This window comes from Cibotium barometz, chromosome 1 (genome assembly GCF_041138505.1).
Source record: "Cibotium barometz isolate CiBa-2024 chromosome 1, ASM4113850v1, whole genome shotgun sequence".
Lineage (NCBI taxonomy): Eukaryota > Viridiplantae > Streptophyta > Polypodiopsida > Cyatheales > Cibotiaceae > Cibotium > Cibotium barometz.
Window position 1 is genome coordinate 56081005 of NC_141046.1, and position 16413 is coordinate 56097417.

Here is a 16413-nt window from a genome sequence, read left to right on the forward strand (position 1 = left end):
TTTCGCTAGTACAAAAACTTAAATAAAACTCCTTTAGACAGGAGCAAGAACCAAGTCTCTCCCCCCTCAGGCCTCTTCAACAGAAGACAGGAAAGGGAACCAGCCCCATACAGGCAAGGGTGGGAACCAAGCTCCCTTCCAACTGCCCATATTTTTTTACACACATTTTTTATGGTGGTGAGATAGTCATCAAGGAACACTGATGGGCTAACTAGGCTTACAACAGCAAGCACGTCCTAAAAGCAAGAACTCACGTCAGCACATTCAGTATCTTCAAACTTAGAATGGCATATTGCAAGAAACACACTTTTCACACTGACCTCCTTTGTACTGAGTGTTCTTGAATTGCGTACAGGGTCTTGAGCTCTCAAAATAACTCTCTGTAAGATCTGTTTGCATCAAAGAAATTTTGCAAACTTAACATAGACCCTTGCAATTCTTAAGCAAGGAAAAACCATTAGCTGTATCCTTGGGCAATGCATAAAATCAAATCTTAACCCTGTTTGGGCACATAGCTAATGTTTACCTTGCGAAATGCTTCAGGCCCCATTTGCTTCTCTAACATCTGAACAACAGCTACCTGCACAGTCAGCAAAGATTAACCAAGTCAATTGCAAGGGTGAAATAAAAGCCCACACTTCCCCTGTCAAACAAAGGCTTATGCCTCAAATTACCAAAGCGAACTTCAACTCTTTAGATAGTACAACCACCATTTCCACTTACAGCCTTCCATGACTGAATATGGCCTAAGGCACCAAACTTTTGAGTTCCATGTAGATTGATATGAGGGCTTAAAGGTGGGGCTCCATCTATGTCAACTTTGCAAACAGCCTCATTAGCCTGCCACAAGCCCCATAGATCAGAGAAGTTGTAAAAATTCGATTCACTGAACATAGTTGGTATAATGACAAGTGTAACACCCGCCTACAAATCTTACACAAGAAAGCAATTGGACAAATCACTGTGCACAAAGGATATTCCAATGCTTCACTCTTCATAAGAAGAGGAACTTTTCGGCTAGGAATAAAGATGATTCTTACCACATATTCTTCAGGAAGATAGCAGTGAAGCAGGGCATAAAATAACTGAACAGCAGCCAACCACCCCATCACTAACCCTACCACTCGACACATGCAGAAAGGCTATACGAGGCTATACACTATATCCAATCAAGCCCCTCCAGACTTGTCACATACCCCTAGACCCACCTAAACAACCCTCTTCACCGCATCCAATGTTATTAAGGTCATAGATAAACCACCAAATCGCAGGCTAAAGACCATCAGGAGTTACAAGCTGAGCATTTTGCTCATGCTCTGCTAGCCAAGATGCCATGGTTTCCTTCCCTCTTGGTTTAATATCACACCATCATGATTGGCCATACACTAGCCAAGACATATGGATCAATGCTGGAATCCAAAATCTCTTCTCCAGCGCAGAGGCAAGATTACAGGGCCAGGGTTCCCGAGGACCTACCCTTCACTGGATCATATGCTTACATTGAGAGTCATCATTGAGGAGTCTAGGTCGTGCAAGCTACAAGTTTTCTATTGCTTTGGCAGGAGGGATGCAGAGCACTCCAAGCCATGAGCAATGGGAACTCACAATGAATCTTGGCATAATGCCTGGAATCCAGACAGCACTTCATATATGCAAGAGATCATGTATAGATTGTTACCGTATGCATTTACTGGGTGCTAATTTAACTCACCCGATCTTCACCATGTGCCTGGCATCCCACACTCCACTTATAAAGGTATACATTGCTGTATCTCACTATTTACCAACACACTTCTAGGAGCCCACCACACATGCCTGGTATTTTAATACACTAGTAACATCTGCAACGACATACATGACCCCTTTTTGGACACCAAACCTTGGAAAGAATGACTGGAATACGATGGAGAGACTGAGAGTGATGATGTTTTCAGACGTGATTCAGAGTAAGCCATCAATATCTCAGAATTTTCAGCAATACCCCTGGTTGTAAAACACTTTTACAGAGAGTGACATATTTGTCCCAGATTTACAATATGGATGCACTATGACTCCCCAAGCTTGCACTGGCATCGTCCAAGCAACTAGAAGACCGAGGATATGACAAGGTGTTGCATGCCAGCAATACACTGTTCCCGTTCAGATGTGGTCGGCATGGACCTCCACCCCACCCTTCCATTACAGTCAAGCCCCGAAGCTTACATTAAGCAACTAGCAAAGCAAGGACATGAATGCCAGGATTACATGATGGTTCCTTTCACACGGGCTCCATATGGATTGTTTACTAGCCTTGCATTACAGTCTACATGCACCACTACCAACTTGCATCAAGCATGACATTAACCGCATGTTATTCTCCAACACCACAGCTTCCCATGAAGTTCCAGTTCTACCAAGACAACTTTTTTGTGGGCGACCAAAACCAAGTAGGAAACATCTCCGAGCGAATGCAAAAAAATCCAGTAATCCGATTCTCCAATGATAATATTAAAACATACATTTTCCGTGTTATAATCAAGAAGCCAATGGAGCACAACTTTCTCATCAAGCTAGCATCAAAAAATATCATCTTTTTGGCTGCATTTTCACCCTTGACCTATGCTTTGATCCAAGAAATACATCCCGAACCAAGAGAAAAACAATGCCCTGTCACTGAGCACGTGATGTCTGAATCACCCGCCCAATCTGCGTCACACAACCCACAGAGGGTCTTGCCTCCAGCATAGATGATGCTGTACTCCTAAGTACTTTGGATGTATCTGAAGGCCTTGGGCTGTTAGGGTTAGGGTTTGGAGGTACAGCAAACACAAGCGTGGAGAAGCAAAGAGAGAACACGACTCTTGTGTGTATTCAAATAGATAATGTGAAGTACAATAGCCACATAATAAAGTGACCTAAAAAGATGTGTTCACATGTCCGGCCATAAAATGTGCCGCGTGGACCAAAACACTTATAAACTGTTTATAAGTGTAACTAAACTAAACTGGGAAAAAACCTCCACTAACTGAAGTAAAAAGTGCCCCAGTAATCTACTGATGATCACTAGCACTCCTCTGGGTGCATACACAGCATAAAACCCAACAAACCCCCCTGGAGTGATATGTGATCACTGTACATCATCCACCAAAAGGAAACCAATTCAAAGCAGTGCGGAATGCTTCGAATTTCGGACGCGGTAATGCCTTGGTGAAGATGTCTACCACATTCTAATCTGTAGGACAATAGATCAGACTGATATCACCTGCCTGGAGTCTCTCTGCGAACAAAATGATAGTGAATCTCAATGTGTTTCGTGCGAGCATGAAACACAGGATTCCTGGACACGGCAATGACACTCTGACTATCAGTATAGATAGGTGCAGGCTCCTCCACTGAAATATCCATATCAGTCATTGGACGACGCAGCCAAACACACTCAACAGTAGTAGTGTAGGCTGCTCTGTACTCTGCCTCACAAGACAAAGTGGCCACTGTGGTCTGTTTCTTGCTTAGCCAAGAAATGCATGAAGAGCCAAGAAAGAAACAATTTCCACTAGTGGAATGTCTGGTATCCAACCACGATGTGCAGCCAATGCAATGACACACCTAAGTGTCGACATACGGGATGTAGGAGCAAATGTCTCGTCATAATCAATGCCCTTCTTCTGTGCATAGCCCTTTGCAACTAGACGGGCTTTGTATCTGTCAATGGATCCATCTGCATGTCTTTTCAACTTATAGACCCACTTAGTACCAATTGCTTTCTTGCCTTTGGGCAGATAACCAAATCCCATGTTTGATACCTTTTAATAGAATCAAGCTCATCCTGCATGGCTTTGTTCCAATGCACATTATCTCGTGCATCCACAAATGAATCAGGCTCATCATCATCCTGTAAACTGGCTGCCATAACCATATTCAAATCCATGATGTGTGCATGCTCATTGGTCCGTGTCTCCCTACGAGTACGACCAGCAAGAGGACCCTCTAAATGGCTGTCCTGTAATGTCCTCAAATACCATCTAGCTATATGTCTGACCTGTGGTGCCTGCTGCCCCATATTTGGTTCAGCTTCTGGCTCAATTTGCTGCTGAATTTCTGCACCACCTTCATGTTTTGCTGGCTGTCCTGTACCCTCATGACTTGGATCACCAACTGTGGAATGAAACTCCATAGGTGGTAGACCTTCAAACACATCATTTTCAGCCTGATTTGCATCATAACCAGCCATGGATATTTCTGATTTTTCACCAAATTTCACATCCCGACTAGTGAATATCTTTCTGGATAGTGGGTCATATAACCGGTAGCCCTTGCTCTCACGGCTATACACAACAAAAATGCATTTTGTGGCTTTATCATCCAACTTCCTCCTCAACTCTTTGGGTATGTGTGCATATGCAAGACACCCAAAGATACGAAAATGTGATACCGAAGACTTGCGGCCATGCCAAGCCTCAAAAGGAGTAATGGAAACCAATGCCTTTGTGGGACATCGATTCAAAATATGAGAAGCACACATGACAGCTTCCACCCAAAAGATATGTGGTAGCTTCTTTGCCTTTAACATACATCTGGCCATCTCCATGAGTGACCGATTCTTCCTTTCTACAACCCCAGCAGTATAAGGAGTAGTATATTGATGTTTTATACCTCTACTCTCAAGAAAGGATTTCAACATGTGTGACATATATTCCCCCCCTCGGTCAGAACGGAGAGTCTTAACCTTGCATCCTGACTCTGTTTCAGCAAGTGCTACAAAGGCCAAAAATGCATCATATACCTGTGATTTCTGTGTCAAAGGATAGACCCAGTATATATGAGAGAAGTCATCAATAAATGTAGCAAAATACAAGCAACCACCTAATGACTTCGTCTGCATGGGACCACAAAGATCACTATGTATAAGATGCAACTTTGCAGTTGCTCGTAGAGCCTGATCACGTGGGAAGGAAAACCTATGCATTTTTCCCAAAATACATCCTTCACAAATGTGATCTGGAGGCTTCTCCATGAGAGGTAGGTCTGTAAACATGTTATGTCGCTGCATAAGCATAAGACTACCAAAATTTACATGCCCCATGCGAGCATGCCATAACTCCGCATCAACCATAGCTGGAGTAAGAGTGAATGCATTATAAGCAGACTGATCCACTGGCTGAAATGCATCCAACTGATAAAGTCCATGACATAATGTACCAGTAAGCATCAAGGTCAAAGCATTAGCTTTGTCTCTGACCATGCATTTATCATCATCAAAGTGGACTTGCATACCACAATGTGCTAAAGAAGAAATGGACAACAAATTCTTCTTTATCCTTGGTACATATAAGGCATCTGTAAGGCGAAGAATGGACCCATCAATGGCTGTGAGCTGAATCTCCCCAATGCCACGAACTAGATATGAAGCATTGTTGGCACACTGAACAGTTTTGCCAACAGGGGCAGGGCCTACATGACAAAACAAATCCCTGCGAGATGTGATATGCTTTGAGGCACCACTATCAAAATACCAAGTACATGCATGCTCTGTCATACTGAGTGCCTGTGAAGACCAAGAGGCATCATAGCTGCATGTATAGAAACAGTAATCCCTGTCCTCAACAAAAGAAGCAGTCTCTGGAGGAGCTTTAGAGGCATCATTTACAGACATCCCAGATTCTTTTGCCTTCTCTTTGGCAATCCTCTTTCCACACTCTGTGATGTAGTGACCTGGCTTCTTACAGTAATGGCATTTGCCCTTCTTCTTGGGTTGTCCATCACCTTTCTTGGTATCCTGAGATGAACCACCATCACCTGAATTCTGGTTTGAACTCTTTGGCTGAGATTTTCCTTTCCCCTTTTGACCTGTAGTAAATGCTTGTTCAGCACTTGTGTTCATATTCATATTCTTCCTCATTTGCTCTTCTTGTAGCAAGAGAGCAACAAGTTCCTGATACTTAAGGGGTTCAACAGCATTCCTCATGCTGAGGTTCAAAGAGGTATAAAAAGCCAAGTAAGATCTTGGCAAAGAGTGTAAGATGGTGGACACAAGCTGTGTCTCAGGAATAATCTCATCCACATTGATGAGTTGCTCTCTCAAATCCTGCAGCTTGTTTAAGTGGCTAGACATATCATCTCCTTCATGCATTTTCTGATTTTCCAGCTCTCTTTTCAAAAACGAGATCCGAGCCTCATTACTAGCAGCATACATCTGCTCCAAAGTCACCCATGCATTCCGTGAAGAGCCAGTTGAACGAATATGAGGTATAATAGACCTCTGTACTGACAATGCAATGAGTGACAAGGCTTGTGCATCTCTAGCATCCCATGTCTTCTGAGCATTTGTTCTATGAACAGGCAATGGCTGACCTGGAGCCTGTACCTGTTGTCCTCGTCCACGAGCACCCCCTTGGGGAGGAGTCTCTGGAGCCAATGGACCTGGACGTGGTTCATCACCACTAACAAAATCCCAAAGACCTTTTGCCACAAGCACATTTTTCAGCATAAAACTCCACAAGGAGTAATTCGTGCTTTCCAATTTGTCTTCCTTAGACAAATACGTGAATACATCACTCTGCTGTTGATTTGCCATTATGCCTATGCACAATGTTGTACCTGTTTAATCAAAAAAAAAACCCAATAGCAAGAACCCTGAAAGCAACTGTACTCCACTGAATACAATTTACCCAAATATGCCTACACTCAATCCTCTGAATGTGCAACACAATGCACCACTGACGGAGTAGAGCACCAAAAATGGCTTCCACAGTGCCAAAAAGCCCAAAAATGCCCAAAATTACTGCACCCAAAACCTTGCAAGAAACCTGTAGAGTTTTCTTTGCAAGAAAGTTTGACTGTATCTGCCTGTAGATTTTAACAGAGAAAATAAAAATGCCCAAAAAATCAAAACTTGTAATGCTTACCACAGTTGTACTGAGTAGGTTGTGGTAGTTGACTGTACTGTGCAGGTACTGTCGACTGGTACTGTACGGAAACAGGTACGAAACCAGTACAAAAGCTGGGCGAGCAGGTACATTACGAAAGCAAGAGGCGAAACTGCAGTCCAATGCACAGCAGGTACAGTCGAAGCAGTACTGTACGGAAGCTTCAGTCGAATGTACAGCAGGTACAATCGACTGGTACAGAAGCAGGTACGCAGCACTGAATGATGTACGGCTGTCTGCGCAGGTTTGTACGGAGGACTGTACACAGCAGGGCGACCAGGTACACAGTAGGTACACGTTGTAGGTAGCTGCAGGTACTTGTAGCAAGTACAGTACTGAAACAGTCGACTAGTGCTGTGTCGACTGTATGCAGGTACAGTATGGTACTGAGGGCGGTGCTGATTTGTACGGAAGCAACAGTGCTGTAGCTGCTGTCGGCGAACTGGTACGGAAGGCTGTTTTTGCAGGCGTAGCTCTGATACCAAATGAAGGCCTTGGGCTGTTAGGGTTAGGGTTTGGAGGTACAGCAAACACAAGCGTGGAGAAGCAGCGACTCTTGTGTGTATTCAGATAGATAATGTGAAGTACAATAGCCACATAATAAAGTGATCTAAAAAGATGTGTTCACATGTCCGGCCACAAAATGTGCCGGGTGGACCAAAACACTTATAAACTGTTTATAAGTGTAACTAAACTAAACTGGGGGAAAAAACCTCCACTAACTGAAGTAAAAAGTGCCCCAGTAATCTACTGATGATCACTAGTAGCACTCCTCTGGGTGCATACCCCAGCATACTTTCTTTTCCAATGATTCTCTTGGGGCTTCTTGGAGAACCTACTCAAAACACCAACAGCAAAACTGGTGTCTTGTCAAGTATTACACAAGAAGATAAGAATACCAACCAATTTCTTCTCATCCACAAGGTCTAAAGTCTCTTCGACAAATCAACCTCCATTGGGGTACCAATGGCCTTGCATTTGGTCATGCCAAATGCCTTGAGTATCTCACCTGCATATTTCCGCTAAGAGATGAAAAAGGCTTCTACAACACTTCAATCCCCAAACAATAATGAATCAGCCCAAGATCTGTCATCTCAAACTCTGCACTAAGCATCTACTATGTCTGAGAGATCTTCCCCTCGTAATCCCCTATCAACATGAGGTCATCTACATAGAGAACAATGACCATATAATTTCCCTACTCACACAAGACACAAATTTCAATCTCAAAGGCTGCATATAGCACCAATACTCATGAAATAAGCATCCATCCTCTCATACCATGCTTGTGGGGCATGTTTCAACCCGTAGAGTGCCTTCCGTAACTTGCAACCTTACTTTTGGAATCAAGAACCACGAACCTTGGTGGCTGGTCCACATATAGTATATACCTCCTCCTCAAGGTTCCCATTGACGAAAGCAGATTTTATCTCCACTTGGAGAACAAGCCAGCCTCTTGCACTGCCAATGCAAGAACGGTGTGGATTGTCATTAATCTTTTTGTAGGAGCAGACGTCTCCTGGAAGTCAATACCTGCAACCTCTACAAAACCTCTAGCAAACACCGTGCCTTGTACTTTTCCAAAGTACCATCAGATCTCTATTTTGCCTTCAAAACCCACTTATTGCCAACTACCTTCCGTCTTAGACGACGATCTACAAGGTCCCAAAAGTGGCTTTTTAAATTGAAGTCATATTCTACTTGCATGGCTGCCATCCACTTTGGATCCCCTTGTGCTTCAACAAAGGTGGCAGGCTCCTGAATCTTGAGTACCTCTGTCATGAGAGCAATTGTCTCGACCAAAGCAACCATGGGCTCGCCTACTTGAGAAAGTCGACGATGTCCCGGCAACGGAACCTTGTAAACTGGCCTCGGTCTTCAGACAAAACCAAAGGGCAGTGCAAAAACAAACTTGCACACAAAACACTTCAACACCTTTGAGGTCCAAGAAAAGGAAAACAAACAGGGGGAGCTAGAGTGCTCTTGCAAACAGTACACGGACACCAATTGGCCCCAAAACGCAGTGGCGCCCCTTGCGGTATTTCTTTAATTGATTATAAGAGCTTTGATTACAATAAGGCTGGAAACTCAGCCGTCACAGTAGAACTCCTGAAGCCTGCGAAGACCCTGCATCATGGCTTCATATCCACTCGGCATCCACAAACAAGTCCAGCCATTGTTCACATCAATAGACTCTCACACATTGAGTTCTGCATACAGAAGCTTTCTCCCATGATCAGGGCTGCCACAACCATCCATAGCCTCTCACCCTATGAACAGCATCACACCCTGACACATCTAGTGCTTCTACATCACAACACAGACTTCCAAACTGTCTCTCAAAAGAGAACTCGCATCACAGCACACCATACCATACAGTCGACACACCTGTACCAACCCTCTACCTTCCAAGGGTACTATCCATCTCTGTCATGGATTCCTTGTCCCCTGCCCAATCAGTAGCAAGGATGTACCAAACATGTGTCCATTCCTGTACCTTCTGCCTGCATGTGACCTATCTCCTGGAGAAACCCAAATACATGTTTCCTCGAGAAACCTACGACCTGTTTCCACATGAAACCCTTAGGCCTGTTTCCCTTTGAAACTTTTGTCCTGTTTTCATATAGAACCATTCACAGCACCATTCAACAACAATGCCAACAACGGCATACATCTAGTTACTTGTTCCCTCATGAAACATCTCAAAACTTAGAGATGCCCATAACTGTAGGTCCCTCTGTTCCTTTCTGGCAGGAAGAAAACAATCTGCCCCATGAGCATGCAGCCATGCGAGCTTGCATCACTCCCATGCCAAGAAACACATTCATGTGACCTGTACGTGCAGCCAATAACCCAAGCACATAGCTGAATTTGCAGCCAACCAAAAACAGCCCATAAACAGTCCTCGAACTGATCTCAAAACAGTCCCGGAATCGCTCATGTTTGTAGCCACATGCACTGCCACGAAACAGTCCATAAACCCTTTCCAAAACAGTCATGAACCAAAGCAAAGAGAAGCTGAAAGTTCCATCCATTCAACGCCATCGACTGATGTCTGTGTTCATGTGTTCGGAACCACCAAACACCAAGTTGATGCCCCACAAGTATGTAAAGGAAAGAGAGAAACCCACACGGCTGTGCACTTCCTGGAGCCGCCTACAGCCCTGTGTCTCCTTCCAACTTGTTGTCCAGCCCCCTTTTCTAAGAGAAAACGCACATGTTTATGCTGCCCGATTCCTAGCCAGCCAGAGTAGGCGCACAATTCAGCACTGTGCTGCCTATGTGTCCAGAGAAACCAGCCCCCCTGGCCACCTGTGTGTCCAAAGCAACCAGCCCTTGGCCGCCTGCGTGTATGTTCGGGAGTACAGCAGCCAACTATCTTCTCTCTCAAAAAAGCAAACCAGCGGCTGGTATTCAGCAGCGCCTGCATGAGTTCCAGCGCAGCCCGCCAGCAGCCTTTTCCAAAAAACATTAGATAGAGAGAGAGGCGCATCCTCCAAAAGTGGAGTAGCCTCCCAAAAATAGCCTTTTTGGGCCACAAAAGGTTATAAAACCTAACAATTGATGCTGGTAGAGTCTTCTAATTGTCATCACAGTTGCATATGCTCCAAGTTAACCTTGCTAGTGTACACCAAGGCCTACTTCAGGCTCAAGCGAATATCAAGGAGCTTGAGTAGCAGTTCTATTCAGACGGGAGCTACAGGGAAGATTGAGAGTGGTAGCACAGGATCCAGAGGCCAGATACATGTGGATCAGCTTACAGCTCTCACAGGACAGGCCACTATAGCATCCCGTTATTTATAACGGGATGCTACAGTGGCCGGGATCACAGCTTGTCACCTCATTCTCCATCCCACCTCGTCCTATTGGGGCAGATCATACATTCTTGGCATTTTCACTAGCCGGATCACCAGTATCACCAACCCCCCACATACCGACGCCACATACTACCATCTACTTCACACATGACATGGCAGACATATACACTGGTAGAGTAGAGGATGGGCTCCTACTCATGGATCCCCTGGCACCTATAGATACCATTACAGCCCAGCTGGAGTCACTCCTACACACGGATGCATTACAGAGCTTCCCACATCGTGTCCACTCAGAAGAGCCTGCGAGATCTCGGACTATGCCCCAGAACAGATGGTATGATGACGAGTGCAGAGCCCTATACTCACGGCTCCGCATACAGAGAGCCTTGGGAGCCATCACACAGCAAAAGTCGAGGAGAGAGATGAGGAGACTTACTCGCCGCAAAAGCCGGGCCTTCGCAGAGATATAGGAGCTAGAGATCTTCCATTTCTTCATGAGTAGAGATAGCCCTATCTCATGGCGGCACTTCAGAGAGCCCCGGACACCGACACCCATTGCAGACCCACAGACATGGCACACATATGCAAGGGGGACTATACCACGCCTCACAGCAGCCACCTATACCTCAGCCACAGGAGCCTCGACCTACCACAGCTAGCTTCTTTACCCACTCGATGGTAAAGGAAGCTATCTGCCACCTACAGCATGGACGGGCCGCCGACCATATGGGCCTATAGGGTGAGCATCTCATATATGCAGTAGACTCTTTGGTTCCTTTTCTTGCACACCTGTTTAATGTGGCACTAGCAGAGGGTTTGCGTGGGGAGTGGACGATGCACACCATTGTGCCGATCCACAAAACAGGGGATATCCTCGATCCGAGCAACTACAGCACAGTTATGGTTGGCCACGTGTTGGCCAAACTCTATGGTGCAGTGTTGGAGCAAGAGCTTAGCTTATATGCTGAGCCAGCAGGTTTACGCTCATCAGGGAAGGCAGGCTTCAGGAGAGCTTTCTCTACCACTGACCATGTATTCACTTTGAGATGTACGATTGATCAGGCCAGAGTAAGGAAGAGAAATCTCTATTGCTGCGTTGTGGATTTCCGCAAGGCATTTGACAGAGTACCACGAGAGAGGCTCTTTCAACGCCTGTAGTCTCTTGGCATACCAGCAGATATGACATGGGGCATCTATGCATTATATGAGCAGGTTTTTGGGTGAGTCAGATGCCCAAGAGATATGTCCGAGACTATTGCTAGCACCATTGGTGTGAAGCAAGGATGCCCACTTTCCCCCACGCTATTTGGGTTATACATTGATGAGGTGGCTGACTTCATTACACGGGGAGGCGGAGATGGAGTTGATCTAGCATGTACCTCAGTACATATTATGCTTTATGCTGATGATCTTGTATTAGTGGCTGAGTCTCCAGGAGGTCTACAACAGCATCTACATGCACTCGATGATTTTTGCACACAGACGGGTCTTACTGTGAACCTTGGGTTAGGGTCATATACAGCCATCAGAGAGAGATATCCCATTTTATTCAGAGAGCCACATTCCCTACGCCAGATCTTTGAGGCAGCAGACCAGCGCATACTGGGGAGATCATTCTAGACATAACAGCGCCACAGAGAGACATCATTACACGCTCAGACAGCTCCAGAGGGGGGACGACAGACACAGATTACTACATTTTTTCAGAGATCCATCCCACTCCCAGCCCCTACACGGCAGGGGATTACTCTCCAAAGAGCAGAGACACTCAGAGCAAGCAAGAGACAAAGGACACCTGGCTTTCAGACACCACGCCTATACCAGAGAGAGATGACAGATATCAAAGCTCAGTTTCACAGAGAGGGTGCGGAACGACTGGCTCGCTTCAGAGCACACCCAGGCATGTTCTTCAGGGAGCTGTGGACACCCCCTTCATTGATGTATACCATTTTATACCCCCAGTATGGTACAGGATGGAGCTAGCTAGGTTGCATATCATGATTGTATACTCCATGCATATAGCTTTGCATTCTCCTAGTAGTAGAGCTCCATCCCCTCCACCACTCATTGTACTTATTGCACACCCAGATTCAGCTTTTTAGTTCAGTACTTTTTCATTTTGTTGGGATGACAGAGGATACCCCATACAGGTACACCGATTTGTCTCATAGACCGAGCTCGGTCTTTTGGAAGACCTTAATAAAATCAATCTCTCTCTCTCTCTCTCTCTCTCTCTCTCTCTCTCTCTCTCTCTCTCTCTCTCTCTCTCTCTCTCTCTCTCTCTCTGTGTGTGTGTGTGTGTGTGTGTGTGTGTGTGTGTGTGTGGAGGAGTGGTAGCTGTCCTTTTTAGATCCCATCTCCGAAAGATTCTCAACATCGTCCGAAAGGACGAGGATGCACGATATCTTTGGGTGCGGCTACAGCTTAGCAGTGACAGAGTCATCCACATTGTTGTGTGTTATTTTTCACCACACCACTCCCCTTACGCCACACAGCATGGCCAGTCACCGTACTTACCATTATATGGGGATATCATGGAGTTCTCACAGTTGGGGGAAGTCCTCCCACTCGGGGATTTCAACGCCATGACGGGAAGTCAACAGGTCCCACTACTCGATCTAGATGACTCTATCAGACGACAGGAGCTGGCCATCACTGACACAGGGCTGCAACGATCATCACAGGACCGTGAGGAGGTCACAGTGTATGGGAGATATTTCTTACAGCTGGGAGCTGCACATGGTCTCATTATCTATAACAGGATGTCCCGATGGCCCTCCTCCGGCGCCCTCACCTCCTTCCCTCACTCAGGAGGTACTAGCACCGTGGATTACCTTATGGGATCTCCGGCTTTGGCACACCTTCTCCCCGACATCTCCATCCCGCCTTCCCATTTTGAAGCTGACCATGCCTACCTCTCTTTCACTCTTACCTACACACCACCCGTCCCTCCACCACCACCCCTCCCTCCAATCTCACATTACACTCAGGTCCTTTGACCTTGTTTACTTCAACCACATCTACCACCAACTCCAGGATGTGGAACCTATGTCTTCCTATCCACCCTAACATCACAACTCACCGCCATACTCCACACATCCGCCACCGCTTCTTTCATACGCACGCGACGGTCTACCGCCAAGCCACCTTGCAGTTCCATGCCCCATAAATGTTGGTATGATGATGAACGTCGGGTGGAGTTCTATGCTCGGAAAGAGGATTAGTTATACCAACTTTTCTTAGGGCCGAACTGCAAAGAGGCCTGGAGGAAACTCCAAGAACATCGCCCTCCCACACCTATCACCTGCCCAGACACATGGCACTCCTATCCCCCATTAGCCACCCCTACCCCCACCACCAGTTCCCTGTCCCACCACCTCCACCTTCTTCACATAGGGCATGGTCCTCAAGGCCATTCGTAGACTACCCAATGGGCGAGCCCAGGATCATGAGGGACTCACTGCCAAGTACATCTCGCATGCCAATGATACCCTGGCGCCCCTACTAGCCTACATGTTCAACAGAGCCCTTTGTGAAGGATTTCCACCCTCTTGGTCCACCAACACCATCACCCCCATCCTCAAAGCCGGAGATCCACTTGATCCTAATCATTACTTGGCCACACATTGGCCAAATTCTATGGATCGGTGCTAGAGGTGGAGCTCAATTCATTTGCAGAGAGCTAGGGATGCAGAGCCTCAAGACAAGCTGGCTTTCGGAGGAGCTTGACTACATCTTCACCCTCTGTGCCATCATCGAGGAGGGTTTACTGCTGCTTTGTGGATTTCCATAAAGCTTTTGATACTGTACCCCAAGCCCGCCTCCTACACCGTCTACAGGAGATCGGAGTCCATCTGACATCGTTTGGAGCATCATCGTCCGTCACCGGATGAGTGAGAGCCCCAGGAGGTACATCACAGAAGATTTCCAGCACTATTGGGGTGAAACAGGGCTGCCCTCTATCACCCACTCTTTTCGGTCTCTACATTGATGAGATCTTGAGCTTCATTGACGTATTAGGCAGGGCTGGTCCCACACTCGCAGGCATATGCAGATGACATCGTCGTCCTCTCAGACTCAGCCGAGGGGCTTTAGAGACAGTTGGATGCCTTACATGACTTTTGCACTCAGCCGGACCTCTCTGTTAACCTTGGTAAAACCAAGGTAATGGTCTTGAATACCTCTTGCCCCTTCACATCCCGATTGAGCTTCACATATAGAGGGGATCCTATGGAGATTGTCCCATCCTATGTCTACCTTGGTGTCACTTTCAGTGGCCCACACTTTACCATGGTTCCTGCAGCACATGCCAAAGTGACACGGGGATATGCAGCCTTGAGCTTACTTGAGCGGCAGTGCTTCCAGGCACATTTCCAGGAGGCCAGGATGAAGGGCTGGCTTTCTGACACCCTCGTCACACCAGCCTTGATGTATGGAACAGCCTTCTGGGGGTCAGATTTATCTGATGAGGATTGGCAACGAGTTGAGAGGCCCCAGGTCATGATGTTCTCCCGTATGCTCCGCAGCAAGCCATCGGTCCCACACTAGATTATCCAAGCAAAGTTTGCTACAGCCCCGATGGTAGTGGAGGCACTCTTCCAGACAGTCACATACCTCCATCGCATCAGTCACATGGATCCCCACAAATACCCGAGGCTTGCCGTGGAGTCCGCAAGACAGCTAGCACTTGAGGGCCACTCTAGAGTATGGCATGCACTAGTTTCCACTTGGTTCTCAGTATATGGACTCCGCATGGACCGCCTACCCCCCCTTCAGTACATTTTGGACTTCACTTTTCTCCGGCTATCTCACGAGGGTACCAATCGGATTATCCGGTTAGATCTTCTCAGCCTCTACACCCATTGCACATGGATCACACCTCCAGAGCTCCCCACGAAGATGCACTTCTACAAAGATCACTTCCTCACTCACTGAGGATGGATTCATCCAGCAGCCAAGCTACTTGAGTGTTCACATGTCCCATGCCATGCGGATTGCGATTGGCTAGATACAGGTTTCATCCCACCACCTCAGTGTGGAGACAGGTAGAGCTGAGTGCATCTTCAAAGCAGGGAAGCTCATACGGAGACCCAGAGTGGCGAGGATCTGCCAATTATGCCACACAGAGGTTGAGACAGAGGAGCATTACATATGGAGCTGCCCAGTATACTAAGAGATCTGCGGGAGGTTTCACTGTCTATTACGTGAGGGATTTGGTCCATTCTCCACGATCATTGACTTCCACGACCAACATTGCCTACGCTTCTTCCTGCTTGAGCTCCGCAGACACAGGGACACCTTCTTGAGAGAGCTTCGGCCCCAGCCACCCCGTCCCCCTCCCTCGCCAGCCAACCATCACCAGTTTCTTCCGGACCCAAGAGGTGGAGGACACCGACATAGTGGATCTTGTGGACCCTCCACGAGCTGCTCTAGACCTACCTCGCCCGAGAGGAGTTACCTCGGACCAAGCCTCTGCATGCCCGACGCACTCGCCCCCCCCCCCCCCCCCCCCCCCCCGTCGGCCATGATAACCTCATCAGCTCCAGATCCACAACATGCTCCACTGCCATCGAGCTACCTTTCCACGTGACATAGCTGAGGGAGACCTCTCAGCCATACTCATTAGCCGCATGCTTGATATTTTGGAGAGTGGTATACCATCTACTCGTAGTAGCAGCTAATGTTGCTCT

The 16413-nt window shown here is 46.8% G+C and overlaps 1 protein-coding gene across 1 annotated transcript in view; it reads right to left on the bottom strand.

Moving 5' to 3' along the window:
- TAF2 (TBP-associated factor 2) overlaps positions 1 to 16413 on the bottom strand; it is a 172530-nt gene that overhangs the window by 67379 nt on the left and 88738 nt on the right. The window contains exons 9-11 of the mRNA XM_086803702.1: positions 724 to 840; positions 527 to 580; positions 321 to 389 (exon numbers count right to left, since the gene is read on the bottom strand). Coding sequence (XP_086659828.1) covers positions 321 to 389; positions 527 to 580; positions 724 to 840 — 240 coding nt within the window. The remainder of the gene's footprint in view (positions 1 to 320; positions 390 to 526; positions 581 to 723; positions 841 to 16413) is intronic.